General features: G+C 44.3%; 3 protein-coding genes and 1 pseudogene across 4 annotated transcripts; 3 read left to right on the top strand and 1 right to left on the bottom strand.

Moving 5' to 3' along the window:
* Window positions 1-2,023: 2,023 nt before the first annotated feature.
* On the bottom strand, window positions 2,024-3,485 carry LOC100274293 (uncharacterized). 2 transcript variants are annotated; one of them, XM_008660094.2, is made up of 2 exons: window positions 3,292-3,485; window positions 2,024-3,125 (listed from the first exon to the last, which is right to left on the bottom strand). In XM_008660094.2, exons 1-2 carry the CDS (start codon window positions 3,372-3,374, stop codon window positions 2,816-2,818), a joined length of 393 nt encoding a protein of 130 aa, XP_008658316.1. In that variant the 5' UTR covers window positions 3,375-3,485; the 3' UTR covers window positions 2,024-2,815. The 2 variants fall into 2 exon arrangements, with proteins under 2 accessions (XP_008658316.1, NP_001142129.1); NM_001148657.1 differs by having other exon boundaries at window positions 2,454-3,221; window positions 3,292-3,386.
* Window positions 3,486-5,570: 2,085 nt separating this feature from the next.
* Window positions 5,571-6,271, top strand: LOC103639261 (inositol polyphosphate multikinase IPK2-like; annotated as a pseudogene).
* A 289-nt stretch (window positions 6,272-6,560) lies between these two features.
* LOC109942646 (actin-interacting protein 1-2) lies at window positions 6,561-9,054 on the top strand. Its single transcript, XM_020544765.1, has 4 exons — window positions 6,561-6,598; window positions 6,953-7,114; window positions 7,888-8,074; window positions 8,548-9,054. The coding sequence occupies exons 1-4, from the start codon at window positions 6,561-6,563 to the stop codon at window positions 9,052-9,054; spliced, it is 894 nt and encodes a 297-aa protein (XP_020400354.1).
* An 837-nt stretch (window positions 9,055-9,891) lies between these two features.
* Window positions 9,892-10,730, top strand: LOC103640355 (phosphatidylinositol/phosphatidylcholine transfer protein SFH3). The gene is made up of 5 exons (XM_020544450.2): window positions 9,892-9,965; window positions 10,044-10,145; window positions 10,228-10,277; window positions 10,369-10,468; window positions 10,560-10,730. Exons 1-5 carry the CDS (start codon window positions 9,933-9,935, stop codon window positions 10,668-10,670), a joined length of 396 nt encoding a protein of 131 aa, XP_020400039.1. The 5' UTR covers window positions 9,892-9,932; the 3' UTR covers window positions 10,671-10,730.
* Window positions 10,731-20,277: the final 9,547 nt, after the last annotated feature.

The following is a 20,277-nucleotide window of genomic DNA, read 5'->3' as shown; positions in this document are numbered from 1 at the left end:
TATGTTCATATATAACTATAAAAAAATATTTGGATCATAAGATCTATAAAATGTCCGCGTTTCTTTCATTTCACGTTCACTTATTTGTATGGGTTACATGTGAAATCACTATAGATATCCAAGTTTCAACATAATCAGTACTTTACTTTATCATTTTCATATGAGGACTTGAGTTATCTTCGTATAAAATGTTTATTTGTTTTTTATAACTTATTTGCAATTTTTGAGTGAAACTAGAATTTTTTATGAATTTTTAATATTGCGGTGTTGGTTCTATAATGTCCTTGTAATTAGTAACTTCGAACTGCATGATGTTAATTTTATCGGTTTCCTTTCCTACATTTGATCTATCATATACATGATAATGTATTGCTTAATTTATGTATTTGTTGGGTGGTTGGACAATAATATCATCGGGACAAACTACCCGACAATTATCTGGTACCTACCCGAGTAGTATCTGTTATCTGTTTCTTACCCGCCCAGATTATTACCCGGTCCCGTCCTGTATCCGTCCCGAATCTTAACTACTCGTATCCCGTCCCGTATCCGAGAGAAATACATTAGGGTAGGATACGGGATGACCATGTATCCGGCTGTATCCGTCCCGTTTTCATCCCTAAGTCGAGGAGCTCCCACTCCACCTTAAGTCGGTTCTACTCGACGGTCATGATGGCACAAACCTCTTTGTCAGTCTCTTGGGCTTGAGCGAGGGAAACATCTAGAGGCAGTGATGACATCTCAAAGGGCCTCACTTTAGTCATGGGGGAATTTGCACCGATGTCCCCCAAACTTTGGATCTTGATGGTGTTCCTCGGGCTAGGGCCCTCGACGATGTCCCCATAGATAATGATGGTTTTAGGTCTGGTTGACTCTAAGGCAGTGGGCTTAAGGGGTCGACCAACATTAGTGCCCCCTAATGGATCCCTACCTTGGTGTTCCTTCATTAGCATCAAGCGGAGGCTTAGTTGGAGGAGCATCATCATCTAGCTAGGCCATCGGAGCAACACCCATTGGAGGGGTTGCCACCTCTTTGTCATTCCTCAAGGCATCAACACCTCTACCACTAGCATAATCACCCCTTGTCGTCGACCTCCATAGACTCTGATGCTTATGTTTGTGTCGAGACCTACATGGACTGGTTCGAGGTTGTATCGCTATGGATGCTTGGGAGCACTATTGTGCCTATAGGAGGACAAGCCTCATATGGGAAAGGAGCACCAAATGGGGGAGAGAACAAAGGAGAAGCACCATATGTAGGAGCATACAAAGGAGGATCACCATACGATCTATAAGAAGGAGCACCATATGGATACCCGTATGAGTATAAAGGGAGTACGAATAAACGAAACGTTGAGGAGGAGAGTCGATGGCAGAAGCTTTAGTAGTAGTAGGAGCATCGTCGGTGGATGGGCGATATGGATACAAATGATGATGATATGAATATGCAAGCAGAGGTTGTGGACTTAAGGAACGGGGACGAGGAGGAATGCCCTCCTGTCGATGATGGACGAGAGAAAGACCATCAAAGAAGACCTGCTACGGACCGGCAGGGGTCTCAAGACGTTGTGGAGATTACTTGCTGAGTAAATCGGTGAATGTATCAAAGTTTGGTATTCACCTTATATTCATATCAAAACCGGGTGTGGGAGGCTACAAATAGAGAAGCCAAGTGAATTGGAGAGTGTGGGGGTCTGACTGAACCCAAACACTATTATATGGTGAATTTAAGAAAAAATGTATTTTTGGACTTTAAACAATTCAAATAATGATCGGTACCAACCGGTTGGAATCAGTACTGACCTGGCCTCTAACGCATCGATAGGTGCCGACAGATCAATATTGGTGATACGATCCTGACTACTGATCAGATTAACCGTTTGACAGTTCCATCGATCAACCAGTCGAATTGATTATAGATAGAGCCACGACCGTTCATATAGAGTCGTGGGGTCGACACCAATGACACGCACAATCATATTAACGTTCGATAGCGGCTCTGATTAGACCCCGTGAATTCCAGTTGTCAGGAGACGTGCCAAGTTACCAGCCATAGGTTACAAACACATGATCAGGTCGGTAGGTTTGACCAGCTGACCACCTGATGACGAAGTTCATAGTAACTGAAAGCAATTAGCAAGTACTGAGCAGCCTTAAGGCCTGTTTAGATCCATGGGGCTAAACCAAAGTGACTGACTAAAATTTAGCTCGTGTTTGGAACAAGTGACTAAAGCAGTCATTAAATCATAAATGCTATGTGGGGACCAGGCAGTGGAAGGTGGAGAACCGCAGCTAGCGCGGGTGCAGCAGCAAGCGCAAGTTGCATGTGTGGGTGTGGGACCAGCTGTTTTAGTCCAGTTTAAGGCCATGTTTGGTTTCAATTAGTCTTAGGACTAAACTTTAGTCTTAGGACTAAACTTTAGTCACTACTTGTTTGGTTCTAGGGACTAAATAGATTCTCAAGTCATTAAATACATTGTCCACAAGACTCAAATGCCCTTAGAATACACTCATGTGGGCTTTTAGTCTCTTTTAGCACCTATGTGAAGGACTAAAGACTAAATCATTTTAGTCCATATTTTAGTCCTAGTGTTTGGCAAAAAAGGGACTAAATGGGACTAAAAACTAGAGACTAATCTTTAGTCCCTCTAACCAAACACCCCCTAACTCTTCCTTACAAGCTAAAGGAGCTAAAACATTTTAGTCCCTTTTAGTTCATTATGTTTGAAACTTTAGCCTCTAAAGTGACTAAATTTCAGTCAGTTTGCTTTAGCCTCATGGATCCATTGTATAACCGCTAATTAATCAGCATTCATCAAGCCCATGATCCAGCCCATCTCGGAGGAGGAGCCAGCGTAGTAGGCCGGGTCGGCCAGCAGCTAGGCGATGAGCTGGTCCACCCGCGTCTTCTTGTCGCAGTCCAGGACTCCAGGGTGGCGTCGATGATCTCTCCCGCGCCGTCGTCGCCGTAGGGAGAGGGCGCTGGTGAGGATGTGCATGAGGTCGGCGATGGGGCGGTGGGGTCGATCCCGCGCTGCCGTAGCTGCTTGCTCAGTTTCGTGTTCCAACAGTTCCTCACGTCGTTGCCCGTCCGCCCCGGCAGCTGATTCGCGATCAGGGACCACCTGCAAACGCGCACGCAGTTCGTCGCCCAGATCAGCGCGTGATAGTTGGTGTACCTCACTACCTCAGCCTGCAGCTCTTGCCGCACCTCTTCAGCCCTGCACCATCACACCACGCGCCCATCAGCCAAAACAAAATGACATCCTGCCTGGTGCACGCCACGATCACCTGCTCTCTGGAGCACCTCCGGCGTATGAGATGAGAGCTCTGGCGAGCCTTATCGAGAGCTCTGGCGACGATGCCGGCCGCATATTAAATGAGGTGATACTGCTAGTGCATATGGATGGAGAAGGAGGCCGGCTGCCACAGACACGGTAATAACAACATGCTGGAGGGGGTCAGGGGGTGGAGGCACGCGGCGAAGGCGTGACACCCCTACACGTCGTTTAACTACCCACGGCATGGTTAGTGTGTCAATCACACAGGAAATGGTTAGACAACAAGGGTCAGGGCAGTTGGACATGATGATTTTCACGACATCAACGCCGCGCGCCAAATAGGTTTTGCATTGGCCGGTTGGCCCTGGCCCTGGCCCTGACCCCGGAGCAGACAAGGTGACTCCATGATCGGCATGGCCGTGTCTGGTGGCTGGTGCAAAACTGCAAATGGTGATGATGACGACACAGCCATGGCGGCAGCGGGTACGACGCTAAGACGAGCAATGGTGAAGCGACTCGTGGCCAGGGCCGGTCCTGGAGGGGGGCAAGTGGAGCGGCCGCACCGGGCCCCCGATTTTAGAAGGGCCCCCAAGTAGTGTACATATATATAGTCTTATATGTTGGGTCCGGTCTGTTAAAGTATAATACACCTATTTTTTAATTATCTAACTAACTAAAACTGCATCTGTAACTCGAGAGAGTATATTTGGGTTTTTATTGAGCTCGACAACATTGAAGACGTTAAATGATACTAAACTAGAAGCATGTTGCAGTGAATTCGCAAAAACATTCTCTTCGCAAGACAGTTCTGACATTGAGGTAAATGATCTACTATTTGAGTTGAAGGTTATGAAGTTAAGTTTGCCTGAAAGACCAATGTCTTCTATGGAGATTTTTGAGTATGTTCGGCAAATGGATTCGTATCCAAATATTTCAATCACTTATCGGATATTATATATTGTGCCTGTGACTGTGGCATCGGCTGAGAGAAGCTTTTCAAAGTTAAAATTGTTAAAGAACTATTTAAGGTCAACGATGTCTCAAGATCGACTCAACGGATAGGCTACTTTATGTATTGAGAAAAATTATTAAACGAGGTTGATAGCAACACTATTATCAATGAATTCGCATCAAGAAATGTTATAAGAAATTTTTGAGGTAATATATACAAAGATTTGAAATTGTTTTGATATATTAGAGACTTATCATTCAAAATTTTGTTTTATACTTAGAAAAAAAATTGAATATATATAGCCTTAAAGGCCCAAATTTTTTTGTTTCGCCCCGGGTCCATGAAACCTCAGGACCGGCCCTGCTCGTGGCAATAATGGTGGAGAGAAGCAGGGGTGACAGGATTGGTAGGTTGTTCTCAACCAAAAGTATCATACAGGCCTCCAAATCCTAGGGCCTCATATCATAGGCCTCCAAATCCTAGGGCCTCATATCATACAATTAATTATATAGCTAACAAGATATTTAACGTTGAGAGTCTCTAATTTGAGAGTTTTGAAGTTAAGTTTACTAGAACCACCTATGTCTTCTACGAAGATATTTGAGTATATCAATAAGGTGGATTCCTATCATAACGTTTCTATAGCTTATCAAATCGTATTAACTATACCTGTCATGGTGGCATCAAATAAAAGAAATTTTTCGATGATGAAATAATTGAAGAACTATTTGAGGTCTACAATATATCAAGAACCATTGAATCATTTAGCCATCTTACATATTAAAAAATATTAGATAAGATTGATATCAACAGAATCATTGATGACTTTGCCTCAAGAAATGTTAGAAGAAACTTTTGCGGTATTGTAAAATTTATTTGGTATAATATTTTTATATCACATTAATTTTTATCAATATAATATAAGATTATATACATGTACACTAAAATAGTATACTTATACATGAGGCCCAATTTTTTTGTTCGCTCTAGACCACCAAAATCTTAGCTCCGGCCCTGTACACATTTAATACATGTCATATAATCGTTTTTTTATGATGCGACAAGAGAGTTAAGAGGAAAGCGAAGAAAAATGTATCTTGAGGCACAAAATCTATATCTATACTACTTATTAAGACTCTAAGGGTAGCCTGTCTTTTCTCGTTCTGCCATCCGTGAATCTAGACCGTTCGCTTCGTCCAGAGCGATCCGACCGTGCTCCGCCCCCCGCCCCCTCCGCCTCCATCGTCCCAGCCGTCCCTGCCTTTGGCAACCACCCCGCCCCCAAAATCTCTTTCTCCGCTGCGCCGCAAACCCACCGCTTCCACCATCGCCACCCGTCACCCCTTGCTCCCATAGTCCCCATACCATGTCCGACCTCCACCCGCCGGAGCACCAAGTCGTCGGCCACCGCACCTCCGCCAGCAAGCTGGGCCCGCTCATCGACGGCTCCAGCCTCTTCTACAAGCCGCTCCAGGCCGGCGACCGTGGGGAGCACGAGGTCGCCTTCTATGAGGCGTTCTCCGCCCACGCCGCCGTCCCGGCCCGCATCCGAGACACCTTCTTCCCCCGGTTCCACGGCACGCGACTCCTCCCCACCGAGGCGTAGCCCGGGGAGCCGCATCTGCACCTCGTCCTCGACGACCTCCTCGCGGGGTTTGAGGCGCCCTGCGTCGCAGACATCAAGATCGGCGCCATCACGTGGCCACCGAGTTCGCCGGAGCCCTACATCGCCAAGTGCCTCGCCAAGGACCGCGGGACCACGAGCGTTCTGCTCGGATTCCGCGTCTCCGGCGTCCGAGTCGTCGGCCCCGAGGGCGCCGTGTGGCGGATGGAGCGCCCGGAGGTGAAGGCTATGGACACCGTCGGCGTCCGCCGCGTGCTCCGGCGCTACGTGTCATCCGTTGCCGACGAGGGGATGGACTGCGCGCTCGCGGCGGCGTTGTACGGAGGAAAAGGTGGAGTCTTGTCACAGCTGCGCGAGCTCAAGGCGTGGTTCGAGGAGCAGACTCTGTTCCACTTCTACCTCGATCTCATTTGAAGGATTCGGATGTTAGGGGAAAGCCAATGGTGCCGCCTTTTTGTGGGATGGCCGTGATCGGGATTCGGGAAAGAGCATAGAAAATGCTATGATTCGATGGTTCAGACTGGCATTGGCCGTTATCTGATGATCTGACCATACGAGGCCGTTCGAGGGATGTATTCTATGAAGTGATTTGCAATGGGGATGACGGGATAGCCCTTGTCCCCATCAGACGTGGATTGTTGAGGCTTGTGTGCAATGGATGAAGTATTTGTTGAAATCGGGACGATTTTGGTTGGTGCCCTCAATGACCAGCCTGCTCCAGGGCCCAGGCATGCATCTGAGGTCTGAGCCCCAGTGCTGGAAATTCAAAGGCATGGGATAGCTGCCTGGTCCAGGCAGTTTGCCTGGGGGCAAACCAAACAGACCAGTCCTTATTCCTTAAAACTTTCACATGCTCTTTATCTTATTTCGGATTAAGCATCACCATCAATTGGCATTAGCTTAGGCACTTAGACTATACATGTACTGTTGTTTGTTTGAATGATGATTATTTGGTTGACATTTAGTTCATATAATAATAAGTAATACATAATTGAAGGAAAATCTTCCCTCATAGGAACAGGCGTGGGCTATAATGACTTTTTATTTGTGTGTTCATTTCTTTATATACTTATTTAAGCTCTTTGCATTATGTAGATGGGACTCTGACAGCACAGTTGGTGAGTTTGATGGGCACTCAAAGAGGGTTCTGAGCTGTGACTTCAAGCCAACACGTCCATTTCACATTGTGACATGCGGTGAAGATTTTCTGGCTAACTTTTATGAAGGACCACCATTCAAATTCAAGCATTCCATAAGGTCGGTAGTCATTGCTGGTTTTCAGACCTACCTAACAGTGTATAGCTAGCTCTTTGCCATAATTGTTTTGTTACGACCTTGCTTACCTTTTGCCAATGGGCCAGATATACACATCTGATGTGGATTACTATACTACATTTATTACAAGTGTGTGAATTAAACCCTTTATTTACCGCTGTATCAGTGATGTAGTCATGTTAACACGGGTGTCATCTATCATCCAGTCTTGCATTTGCTTATGCAGTTACACTCTAACCTATTCTAATACAGTTTACCTTTTCTTTTTATTTCTCTAATTTTCCGTAACACTGATGTTTATTGAGCTTTACATGCATATAGTTTAACGCTTGACAGAAAAAAACAATTGTAGCCTGACTTAAATTTTGGTTACTGCAGGATCTGTTTCAACACCTATAGTGGTGTCATTTCCTTTTTTTAGTTTACTTCTTGACCTATGCAGAAATTGCAGTTGTTTTTTGCATAATTAAGGTTTTCCAATAGATGTAAGCTTGTTCCTGTATACTAATTCTATGTCCAGTATGACAAACTGAAGCTGACACATTGTAGTTACTGGAGTACGTAGATGCTCTGTCCTGCACCTGCTCCATGCATTTAAAGTAGAATGTTCCTACTGGTTTACATGATTTGAACATTTCACAAACACTTCTTTAAATTGTTATTTATTATGTATCTATGCATCATACTGTAGCAGCATTTTACTTCTGGCACCTAGGATGCGTATTTCACATTTTTCAATTCACTTTGCATTTCAGGGATCACTCGAATTTTGTTAACTGTATCCGGTATGCTCCTGATGGTAGTAAGTTTATCACTGTGAGTTCTGATAAGAAGGGTTTGATATATGATGGTAAAACTGGAGAAAAAATAGGAGAGCTTTCCACTGAAGGCGGACACACAGGGAGCATATATGCTGTTAGCTGGAATCCTGACAGTAAACAGGTAATTCGATATTAAGTATTCTCTGTTTTTAGTTCTCATTCACAGTTCTAAATGTCGTGTTTATAGTGTACCTATATTTTCTCAGATTTGATGTGGAATTATTTGTTAGGCATGATTGAGGAACAACGTGCAGATTCAGAAAATATGCTTGATAAAACCTAACATTGTTGAACAGATAACATGATCCACTTATAAGGCTACTGGACAGTAAACAAAGTATTTGTTTTTCAACCTAGATCCCATAATGATCTAGCCTGTATCTAGGATATGCGTGATATCATTTTTTTTATGAACATCTTATCTTTTTCCTTCAAATGTGTTACTTTTTTTGTAGCATTGCACTTATGCATTTTAGTTTCTTTCAATGGATGTTTGGTGCTCATGACCTATGTATGACTATCTAATCAATATCGTATAATTTCAAGTGTTTATCCACTTCTAATGGTTTTCTCTTATTTTACCGGTGCATTCAGGTTCTAACAGTTTCTGCTGATAAATATGCGAAAGTATGGGATATCTTTGAAGATGCAAGTGGGAAATTGAATCGAACTTTGGTTTGCCCTGGTATAGGAGGTGTGGATGATATGCTTGTTGGTTGTCTCTGGCAGAATGATCATCTCGTGATAGTCTCTCTTGGTGGGACATTTAATGTGTTCTCTGCAAGCAACCCAGACCAAGAACCAGTTACATTTGCAGGACATTTGAAGACTGTTAGATCTTTGGTCTTCTTTCCTCAAAGTAGCCCAAGAACTATACTATCTACTAGCTATGATGGTGTCATCATGAGGTGGATATTGGGTGTTGGATTTGGTGGGAGACTGATGCGCAAAAACAACACTCAAATAAAATGCTTTGCTGCAGTAGAAGAAGAGCTTGTTACCTCAGGTTATGATAATAAGGTAAGAAAAATCAACAGGTTGCCCATACTACTTATTAAGGCTCTAAGGGTAGCCTGCCTTTTCTCGTTCTGCCATCCGTGAATCTAGACCGTTTGCGACAACCCTCCCTCTCGGTTCTCCCTCTGCCGTCGTCCCCCTGGCCCTGCTTGGCGGCACCCTTCTTCCCTAGGCCGGCGAGCAGGCCCTCTTTCTCCCCCTGTCGAAGCTCTCACGACTCCCCTCCATGGCAGGCGTCATGCCCTTCCCTGTTGGCCGTGGACGCCGACGCCGTCCCCCATCCATGGCACTTTCCCCATGCGCCACCCCCTCCGACGGCGACTGTGCTAACCGTGCCCATTGTACTCCATACACGGTCGGCCATCTCTCCTCAAGCCGTCACAGCCATAGCGAGTCGGGGCTGGGCTAGGTCGCCAGAGAGTCGTGCCTCTGCTCCCACCTCAATGCCGGCAAGCTCGCCCTTAGCCGACGTGCTATGGCCAGCTCCCTTCGACGGCCCAGCTGCAGCTCGCCTGCGCCAAGTCCGAACGCCCCCATGCTTTTAGACTGCATTATAATTAAATTCAGATTCAAAAAAGGATGCCCTCTCTTCATATATAGTTAGATTTCTCTGTGCTTATCTTTATTTGTTTATGTACTATAGGTTGGACAGAAACGTGGAAGATTGCTTGCAGATCTAGAAGAAGATGAACAACCTAAAAAGAAGGTTAGATTAGGGAGCCCAGCGGCTCAATGGATTTCAGTTTATAATGCTAGGCGGCCCATGAAGCAGAGGTAATTATAATATATTTAATTATATCAGATGCTACTAAAGCTCATAGCCATTATTGAAGTAATGTGCATGTCATACTTAGTCTCTGGTTAATTCAGCTCCATGTTTGTAGTTTATTCAGTTTGATTGTTATTGATTTCTTCAGGGGTTTAAGAATTTCTCCAAGACTGCAAGAGAACTTGTGCACCGGATGCAGAAGATTGATAGCGACTATTATCCCGAGGTAATTATTCTTTTCAATGGGTAATATGTTATGGTATTTTCTCTGTTGACCCAGTTAAGTAATATGTGATGAATGCAGACACTCCACCAAATGTTTGTTGTGAACGCTGACAGTGGATTTAAGTGGATTTGGAACAGCGTGAAGGGCTTCCTTGACCCAAAAACTTCATCCAAGATTCATGTAAGGCCCATAAATTGTATACCATCCTTTAGTGGACACTTGTTTGGTAGCACAATCATTAGTTTTTATTTCTTCCGTGTAGGTGCTTGGTTCGAACTACCAGAGCAGGCTTCTTGAAGTAATAGATTCGAGGTACTCATAGCTGTGTTCACCTGAACTTGTTCCCTTTAGCTGTTTCCTAGCTTCAGCATACCAACATTTAATATTGCTTGTTTTTTCTCAGTGAGCTGCCAGAATTCCTTGGCGGTTCATGCACATGTAGTGACAAGGGTGGTTGTCTAGGATCGAACAAAGGGCCGTGGAATGATCCTTATATATTGAAGGTGCCATTTAACGTTTTGTGTTTACGTAGAAATAGTTCATCTGGATGTTGTCCATATTTCTCTACGTGCTGATAGATAATATCATTTGTAGCTGATCCACAATTTGGAAGCTGGATGCGCGAGGGAAATCAAACTTGTTTCTGAGGGGGAAGAAAGAAACAGCTCCTCCTTTCGGTTGGAACAGATGAAAGTAACATTGTAAAACTATATAAACTTCATTAGTTATATTGTAGGAAACTGATTGCCCTTTTGGATTCTTGTTCTAAACTGCTACTATATTTGCCTCTTTCAGTGGCAGGGCTTGTTAAGTGATACATCAAATGCTGAATCAGGATCTGATGTTGATGATTTTGGTGCATCATTTGTCCAGTTTATGAGGAAGTAAGCTTATCCATTTCCCTTTGTAAATACAGTGGGATCTTGTTTTCCAGCCCTACTTGTGTCCACATGGCACCTTGTAGTATATTGATTTGTTGTATTTATTTCTACCGAAGGTAAAGGGCACAGATCGTGTGACATACTTAAGCTATGATGATCAAAGCCACCCGGATATGGCTCCTGAATCTTACCATGGAGTGCGACGAGCTACTGGAATGGAGCACCATAAACCAATGGCTGATTTCAGCCAATATTCTGCCAATAGAAGGCCTGGTATATTCTTTTCCTACCATTTTGGTCAAATGAGTCTGAACCTACAGTTGCTTGTTAACATTTCATAAAGAGTCAGGGCATTGAAGATTGTGTGTGAAAGTCGCCTAGAGGGGGGTGAATAGGGCGAAACTAAAATTCTCAAAAATAATCACAACTACAAGCCGGGTTAGCGTTAGAAATATAATCAAGTCCACGAGAGAGGGTGCAAAACAAATCGCAAGCAAATAAGAGGTGTGACATGCGAATTTGTTTTACCGAAGTTCGGTTCTTGCAAACCTACTCCCCGTTGAGGTGGTCATAAAGACCGGGTCTCTTTCAACCCTTTCCCTCTCTCAAACGGTCCCTCGGACCGAGTGAGCTTTCTCTTCTCAATCACTTGGAACACAAAGCTCCTACAAGGACCACCACAGAATTGGTGTCTCTTGCCTCAATTACAAGTGAGTATGATCGCAAGCAAATCTCTCTCACTAAGCACTAGAGCGTTGTGTGGAATTTGGGAGAGGATTTGATCTCTTGAGTGTGTCTAGAATTGAATGCCTAGCTCTTGTAAGTGGTTGGAAGTGTGAAAACTTGGATAATATGAATGGTGGGTGGTTGGGGGTATTTATAGCCCCAACCACTAAACTAGCCGTTTGGTGGGGCTGTCTGTCGTATGGTGCACCGGACAGTCCGGTGCACACCGGACATGTCCAGTGCGCCAGCCACGTCACCAAAGCCGTTGGGATTCGATCGTTGGAGCACTGTCTTCTGGGCCCGCCTGGATGTCCGGTGGCGCACCGGACATGTACTGTAGAGTGTCCGGTGCGCCACTACGCGCGTGCCTGAGTTCTGCGCGCTCTGGCGCGCACTTAATGCGCTGCAGGTAGCCGTTGGCGCCGAAATAGCCGTTGCTTCGATGTCGCACCGGACAGTCCGGTGTACACCGGACATGTCCGGTGAATTATAGCGGACTAGCCGTTGTGAATTCCCAAAAATAATCACAACTACAAGCTGGGTTAGCGTTAGAAATATAATCAAGTCCACGAGAGAGGGTGCAAAACAAATCACAAGCAAATAAGAGGTGTGACACGCGGATTTGTTTTACCGAGGTTCGGTTCTTGCAAACCTACTCCCCGTTGAGGTGGTCACAAAGACCGGGTCTCTTTCAACCCTTTCCCTCTCTCAAACGGTCCCTCGGACCGAGTGAGCTTTCTCTTCTCAATCACTTGGAACACAAAGCTCCTACAAGGACCACCACAAAATTGGTGTCTCTTGCCTCAATTACAAGTGAGTATGATCGCAATAAAGAATCAAGAAGGAAGAAAGCAATCCAAGCGCAAGAGCTCGAAAGAACACAAGCAAATCTCTCTCACTAAGCACTAGAGCGTTGTGTGGAATTTGGGAGAGGATTTGATCTCTTGAGTGTGTCTAGAATTGAATGCCTAGCTCTTGTAAGTGGTTGGAAGTGTGAAAACTTGGATACTATGAATGGTGGGTGGTTGGGGGTATTTATAACCCCAACCACTAAACTAGCCGTTTGGTGGGGCTGTCTGTCGTATGGTGCACCGGACAGTCCGGTGCACACCGAACATGTCCGGTGCGCCAGCCACGTCACCAAAGCCGTTGGGATTCGACCGTTGGAGCACTGTCTTCTGGGCCTGCCTGGATGTCTGGTGGCGCACCAGACATGTACTGTAGAGTGTTCGGTGCGCCACTACGCGCGTGCCTGACTTCTGCGCGCTCTGGCGCGCATTTAATGCGCTGCAGGTAGCCGTTGGCGCCGAAATAACCGTTGCTTCGATGTCACACCGGACAGTCCGGTGTACACTGGACATGTCCGGTGAATTATAGCGGACTAGCCGTTGTGAATTCCCGAAGCTGGCGAGTTCCTGAGGCGCCGTTCCTTGGAGCACCGGACACTGTCCGGTGAATTATAGCGGAGCACCTCTGGAAATTCCCGAAGGTGACGAGTTTGACTTGTAGTCCTCTTGTGCACCGGACACAGTCCGGTGCCCTACACCAGAGGTGCCTTCGGTTGCCCTTTTGCTCTTTTGTTGAACCCAATACTTGATCTTTTTATTGGCCAAGAGTGAACCTTTTACACCTGTATAACTTATACACTAGAGCAAACTAGTTAGTCCAATTATTTGTGTTGGGCAATTCAACCACCAAAAACAATTAGGAAAATACGTGTAAGCCTAATTTCCTTTCAATCTCCCCCTTTTTGGTGATTGATGCCAACACAAACCAAAGCAAGTATAGAAGTGCATAATTGAACTAGTTTGCATAATGTAAGTGCAAGGGTTGCTTGGAATTGAGCCAATATAAATACTTACAAGATATGCATGGATTGTTTCTTTGTTTTTAAATATTTTGGACCACGCTTGCACCACATGTTTTGTTTTTGCAAATCTTCTGTAAATCCTTTTCAAAGTTCTTTTGCAAATAGTCAAAGGTAAATGAATAAGATTTTGCAAAGCATTTTCAAGATTTGAAATTTTCTCCCCCTGTTTCAAATGCTTTTTTCTTTGACTAAACAAAACTCCCCCTTAATGAAATCCTCCTCTTAGTGTTCAAGAGGGTTTTGATATTAATTTTGAAGAGGGTATACCAATTTGAAATTATATCACAAGTAAGATGCCAATTTGAAAATACTCTTTGAAAACTAAAATTTTACAAATTGGTGGTGGTGCGGTCCTTTTGCTTTGGGCTCTTACTCTCTCCCCTTTGGCATGAATCGCCAAAAACGGAATCATTAGAGCCCTTAGAATTACTTTCTCCCTCTTTGGTCATAAATAAATGAGTGAAGATTATACCAAAGATGGAGTCCTTTTGCTTTGGACTCATGTTCTCTCCCCCAAGGGATGGAGAGTTGAGCGGAGCGACGGCGAAGGATGAGTTACGGAGTGGAAGCCTTTGTCTTCGCCGAAGACTCTAATTCCCTTTCAATACACCTATGACTTGGTTTGAGATAGACTTGAAAACACATTAGTCATAGCATATGAAAGAGACATGATCAAAGGTATATGAATGAGCTATGTGTGCAAATCAACAAAAGAAGTTCCTAGAATCAAGAATATTTAGCTCATGCCTAAGTTTGTTAAAAGTTTGTTCATCAAGTGGCTTGGTAAAGATATCGGCTAATTGATCTTTAGTGTTAATATATGAAATCTCGATATCTCCCTTTTGTTGGTGATCCCTTAGAAAGTGATACCGAATGGCTATGTGTTTAGTGCGGCTATGCTCAACGGGATTATCCGCCATGCGGATTGCACTCTCATTATCACATAGAAGAGGAACTTTGGTTAATTTGTAACCATAGTCCCTAAGGGTTTGCCTCATCCAAAGTAGTTGCACGCAACAATGGCCTGCAACAATGTACTCGGCTTCGGCGGTAGAAAGAGCAACGGAATTTTGCTTCTTTGAAGCCCAAGACACCAAGGATCTTCCCAAGAACTGGCAAGTCCCCGATGTGCTCTTTCTATTGATTTTACCCCCTGCCCAATCGGCATCCGAATAACCAATCAAATCAAATGTGGATCCCCTAGGATACCAAAGCCCAAACTTAGGAGTATAAGCCAAATATCTCAAGATTCGTTTTACGGCCGTAAGGTGAGCTTCCTTAGGGTCGGCTTGGAATCTTGCACACATGCATACGGAAAGCATAATGTCCGGTCGAGATGCACAAAGATAGAGTAAAGATTCTATCATCGACCGGTATACCTTTTGATCTACGGATTTACCTCCCTCGTCGAGGTTGAGATGCCCATTGGTTCCCATGGGTGTCTTGATGGGTTTGGCATCCTTCATTCCAAACTTGCTTAGAATATCTTGAGTATACTTCGTTTGGCTAAGGTAAGTGCCTTCTTGGAGTTGCTTCACTTGAAATCCTAAGAAATACTTCAATTTCCCCATCATAGACATCTCGAATTTTTGTGTCATGATCCTACTAAATTCTTCACATGTAGACTCGTTAGTAGACCCAAATATAATATCATCAACATAAATTTGGCATACAAACAAGTCATTTTCAAGAGTTTTAGTGAATAAAGTAGGATCGGCCTTTCCGACTTTGAATCCATTAGTGATAAGGAAATCTCTAAGGCATTCATACCATGCTCTTGGGGCTTGCTTGAGCCCATAAAGCACCTTAGAGAGTTTATACACATGGTTAGGGTACTCACTATCTTCAAAGCAGGGAGGTTGCTCAACATAGACCTCTTCCTTGATTGGTCCATTGAGGAAGGCATTTTTCACGTCCATTTGATAAAGCTTAAAGTCATGGTAAGTAGCATAGGCCAATAATATGCGAATTGACTCAAGCCTAGCTACGGGTGCATAGGTTTCACCGAAATCCAAACCTTCGACTTGGGAGTATCCTTTGGCCACAAGTCGAGCTTTGTTCCTTGTCACCACACCATGCTCATCTTGCTTGTTGCGGAAAACCCACTTGGTTCCTACAACATTTTGATTAGGACGTGGAACTAAATGCCATACCTCATTCCTAGTGAAGTTGTTGAGCTCTTGTTGCATCGCCACCACCCAATCCGAGTCTTGTAGTGCTTCCTCTACCCTGTGTGGCTCAATAGAGGAAACAAAAGAGTAATGCTCACAAAAATGTGCAACACGAGATCTAGTGGTTACCCCCTTATGAATGTCACCGAGGATGGTGTCGATGGGGTGATCTCGTTGGATTGCTTGGTGGACTCTTGGGTGTGGCGGCCTTTGTTCTTCATCCTCCTTGTCTTGATCATTTGCATCTCCCCCTTGATCAATGTCGTCATCTTGAGGTGGCTCATTTGATTGATCTTCTCCTTCATCAACTTGAGCTTCATCCTCATTTCGAGTTGGTGGAGATGCTTGTGTGGAGAAGGATGGTTGATCTTGTGCATTTGGAGGTTCTTCGGATTCCTTAGGACACACATCCCCAATGGACATGTTCCTTAGCGCGATGCACGGATCCTCTTCAATACCTATCTCATCAAGATCAACTTGCTCTACTTGAGAGCCGTTAGTCTCATCAAACACAACGTCACAAGAAACTTCAACTTGTCCAGAGGACTTGTTAAAGACTCTATATGCCCTTGTGTTTGAATCATATCCTAGTAAAAAGCCTTCTACAGTCTTAGGAGCAAATTTAGATTTTCTACCTCTTTTAACAAGAATAAAGCATTTGCTACCAAAGACTCTAAAATATGAAATGTTGGGCTTTTTACCGGTTAAGAGTTCATACGATGTCTTCTTGAGGATTCGGTGTAGATACAACCGGTTGATGGCGTAGCAGGCGGTGTTGACCGTCTCGGCCCAAAACCGATCCGAAGTCTTGTACTCATCAAGCATGGTTCTTGCCATGTCCAATAGAGTTCTATTCTTCCTCTCCACTACACCATTTTGTTGTGGGGTGTAGGGGGAAGAGAACTCATGCTTGATGCCCTCCTCCTCAAGGAAGCCTTCAATTTGAGAGTTCTTGAACTTCGTCCCGTTGTCGCTTCTTATTTTCTTGATCCTTAAGCCGAACTCATTTTGAGCCCGTCTCAAGAATCCCTTTAAGGTCTCTTGGGTTTGAGATTTTTCCTGCAAAAAGAATACCCAAGTGAAGCGAGAATAATCATCCACTATTACAAGACAATACTTACTCCCGCCGATGCTTATGTAAGCAATCGGGCCGAATAGATCCATGTGGAGTAGCTCAAGCGGCATGTCGGTCGTCATGATGTTCTTGTGTGGATGATGGGCACCAACTTGCTTTCCTTCTTGGCATGCGCTACAAACCCTGTCTTTCTCAAAATGAACATTGGTTAGTCCTAAAATGTGCTCTCCCTTTAGAAGCTTATGAAGATTCTTCATCCCAACATGGGCTAGTCGGCGGTGCCAGAGCCAACCCATGTTAGTCTTAGCAATTAAGCAAGTGTCGAGTTCAGCTCTATCAAAATCTACTAAGTATAGCTGACCCTCCAACACTCCCTTAAATGCTATTGAATCATCACTTCTTCTAAAGACAGTGACACCTACATCAGTGAAAAGACAGTTGTAACCCATTTTGCATAATTGAGATACAGAAAGCAAATTGTAATCTAATGAATCTACAAGAAAAACATTGGAAATAGAATGGTCAGGAGATATAGCAATTTTACCCAAACCCTTGACCAAACCTTGGTTTCCATCCCCGAATGTGATAGCTCGTTGGGGATCTTGGTTTTTCTCATGGGAGGAGAACATCTTCTTCTCCCCTGTCATGTGGTTTGTGCACCCGCTGTCGATGATCCAACTTGAGCCCCCGGATGCATAAACCTACAACACAAGTTTAGTTCTTGACTTCAGGTACCCAAACGGTTTTGGATCCTTTGGCATTAGAAACAAGAACTTTGGGTACCCAAACACAGGTCTTGGAGCCCTTGTGTTTGCCCCCAACAAACTTGGCAACTACCTTGCCGGATTTGTTAGTTAAAACATATGATGCATCAAAAGTTTTGAATGAAATGTCATGATCATTTGATGCATTAGGAGTTCTCTTCTTAGGCAACTTAGCACAGGTTGGTTGCCTAGAACTAGATGTCTCACCCTTATACATAAAAGCATGATTAGGACCAGAGTGAGACTTCCTAGAATGAATTCTCCTAATTTTGTCCTCGGGATAACCGACAGGGTACAAAATGTAACCCTCATTATCCTGAGGCATGGGAGCCTTGCCCTTAACAAAGTTGGACAATTTCTTAGGAGGGGCACTAAGTTTGACATTGCCTCCCTGTTGGAAGCCAATGTCATCCTTGATGCCAGGGCGTCTCCCACTATAGAGCATACTTCTAGCAAATTTAATTTTTTCATTTTCTAAGTTATGCTCGGCAATTTTAGCATCTAATTTTGCTATATGATCATTTTGTTGTTTAATTAAGGTCATGTGATCATGAATAGCATTAACATCAACATCTCTACATCTAGTACAAATAGATACATGCTCAACGATAGATGTAGAGGGTTTGCAAGATTTTAATTCTACAACCTTAGCATGTAATATATCGTTTTCACTTCTAAGGTTAGAAATAGTAACATTGCAAACATCAAAATCTTTAGCCTTAGCAAGCAATTTTTCATTTTCATTTCTAAGGCTAGTAAGTGAGATGTTTAATTCTTTAATCCTAGCAAGCAAATCATCATTATCATCTCTAGGATTGGAAGTTGAAACATTACAAACATGAGAATCAACCTTAGCTAACAAATTAGCATTTTCATTTCTAAGGTTGGCAATAGTGTCATGGCATGTGCTTAGCTCACTAGTTAATTTCTCACATTTTTCTACCTCTAGAGCATAAGCATTCTTAACCTTAACATGCTTTTTATTTTCCTTGATTAGGAAGTCCTCTTGGGAGTCCAAGAGATCATCCTTCTCATGGATGGCACTAATTAGCTCATTTAGTTTTTCTTTTTGTTCCATGTTAAGGTTGGCAAAAAGGGTACGCAAATTATCTTCCTCATCACTAGCATTATCATCACTAGAGGACTCATATCTAGTAGAGGATTTAGATTTAACCTTCTTCTTTTTGTCGTCCTTTGCCATGAGGCACTTGTGGCCGACGTTGGGGAAGAGAAGGCCCTTGGTGACGGCGATGTTGGCGGCGTCCTCGTTGTCGGAGGAGTCGCTAGAGCTTTCGTCGGAGTCCCACTCCCGACAAACATGGGCATCGCCGCCCTTCTTCTTGTAGTACCTCTAGTTCTCCTTTCTTCTCCCCTTATTGTCATCACCCCTGTCACTGTCACTGAAAATTGGACATTTAGCTATAAAGTGATCGGGCTTACCACACTTGTAGCAAAACCTTCTTAGAGCGGGGCTTGTAATCCTTCCCCCTCCTTTGCTTGAGGATTTGCCGAAAGCTTTTGATGACAAGCGCCATCTCCTTGTTGTCGAGCTTTGAGGCGTCGATTGGTTGTCGACTCGGTGTAGACTCCTCCTTCTTCTCCTCCGTCGCCTTAAATGCGACTGGTTGTGTCGCGGATGTGGAGGGATCATCTAGCTCGTTGATCTTCTTCGAGCCCTTGATCATATACTCAAAGCTCACAAAATTCCCGATTACTTCCTCGGGAGTCATTAGTGTATATCTTGGATTACCACGAATTAATTGTACTTGAGTAGGGTTAAGGAAAATAAGTGATCTTAAAATAACCTTAACCACCTCGTGGTCATCCCATTTCTTGCTCCCGAGGTTGCGCACTTGATTCACCAAGGTTTTGAGCCGGTTGTACATATCTTGTGGCTCCTCCCCTTGGCGAAGATGGAAGCGACCGAGCTCCCCCTCGATCGTTTCCCGCTTGGTGATCTTGGTGAGTTCATCACCCTTGTGCGCGGTCTTGAGTAAGTCCCAAATCTCCTTCGCACTCTTCAACCCTTGCACCTTGTTATATTCCCTCTACTTAGAGAGGCAAGGAGTATGGTTGTGGCTTGGGAGTTGAAGTGCTCGATTTGGGCCACCTCATCCTCATCATAGTCTTCGTCCCCTACGGATGGTACCTGTGCACCAAACTCAACAACATCCCATATACTTTTGTGGAGTGAGGTTAGATGAAATCGCATTAAATCACTCCACCTAGCGTAATCTTCACCATCAAATGTTGGTGGTTTGCCTAATGGGACGGAAAGCAAAGGTGTATGTTTAGAAATGCGAGGGTAGCGTAAGGGAATCTTACTATACTTCTTGCGCTCTTGGCGCTTAGAAGTGACGGACGCCGCGTCGGAGCCGGAGGTGGATGTTGATGAAGAATCAGTCTCGTAGTAGACCACTTTCCTCATCCTCTTTTTCTTGTCCCCACTCTGATGCGGCTTGTGGGAAGAGGATTTCTCCTTCTTCTCTTTGTGTGAAGAAGATTTCTTCTCCTTCCCTTTGGAGGAGTTTTTCTTCTCCTTCCTCTTGTTGCGGGACTCTTCCGATGAAGTCTTCCCGTGGCTTGTAGTGGGCTTTTCGCCGGCCTCCATCTCCTTCTTGGCGTGATCTCCCGACATCACTTCGAGCGGTTAGGCTCTAATGAAGTACCGGGCTTTGATACCAATTGAAAGTCGCCTAGAGGGGGGGTGAATAGGGCGAAACTGAAATTCTCAAAAATAATCACAACTACAAGCTGGGTTAGCGTTAGAAATATAATCAAGTCCACGAGAGAGGGTGCAAAACAAATCGCAAGCAAATAAGAGG

Source organism: Zea mays, chromosome 9 (genome assembly GCF_902167145.1).
Source record: "Zea mays cultivar B73 chromosome 9, Zm-B73-REFERENCE-NAM-5.0, whole genome shotgun sequence".
NCBI lineage: Eukaryota > Viridiplantae > Streptophyta > Magnoliopsida > Poales > Poaceae > Zea > Zea mays.
Note: the sequence above shows the minus strand (reverse complement) of the source record. Positions and strands in the feature narration are given on the sequence as shown.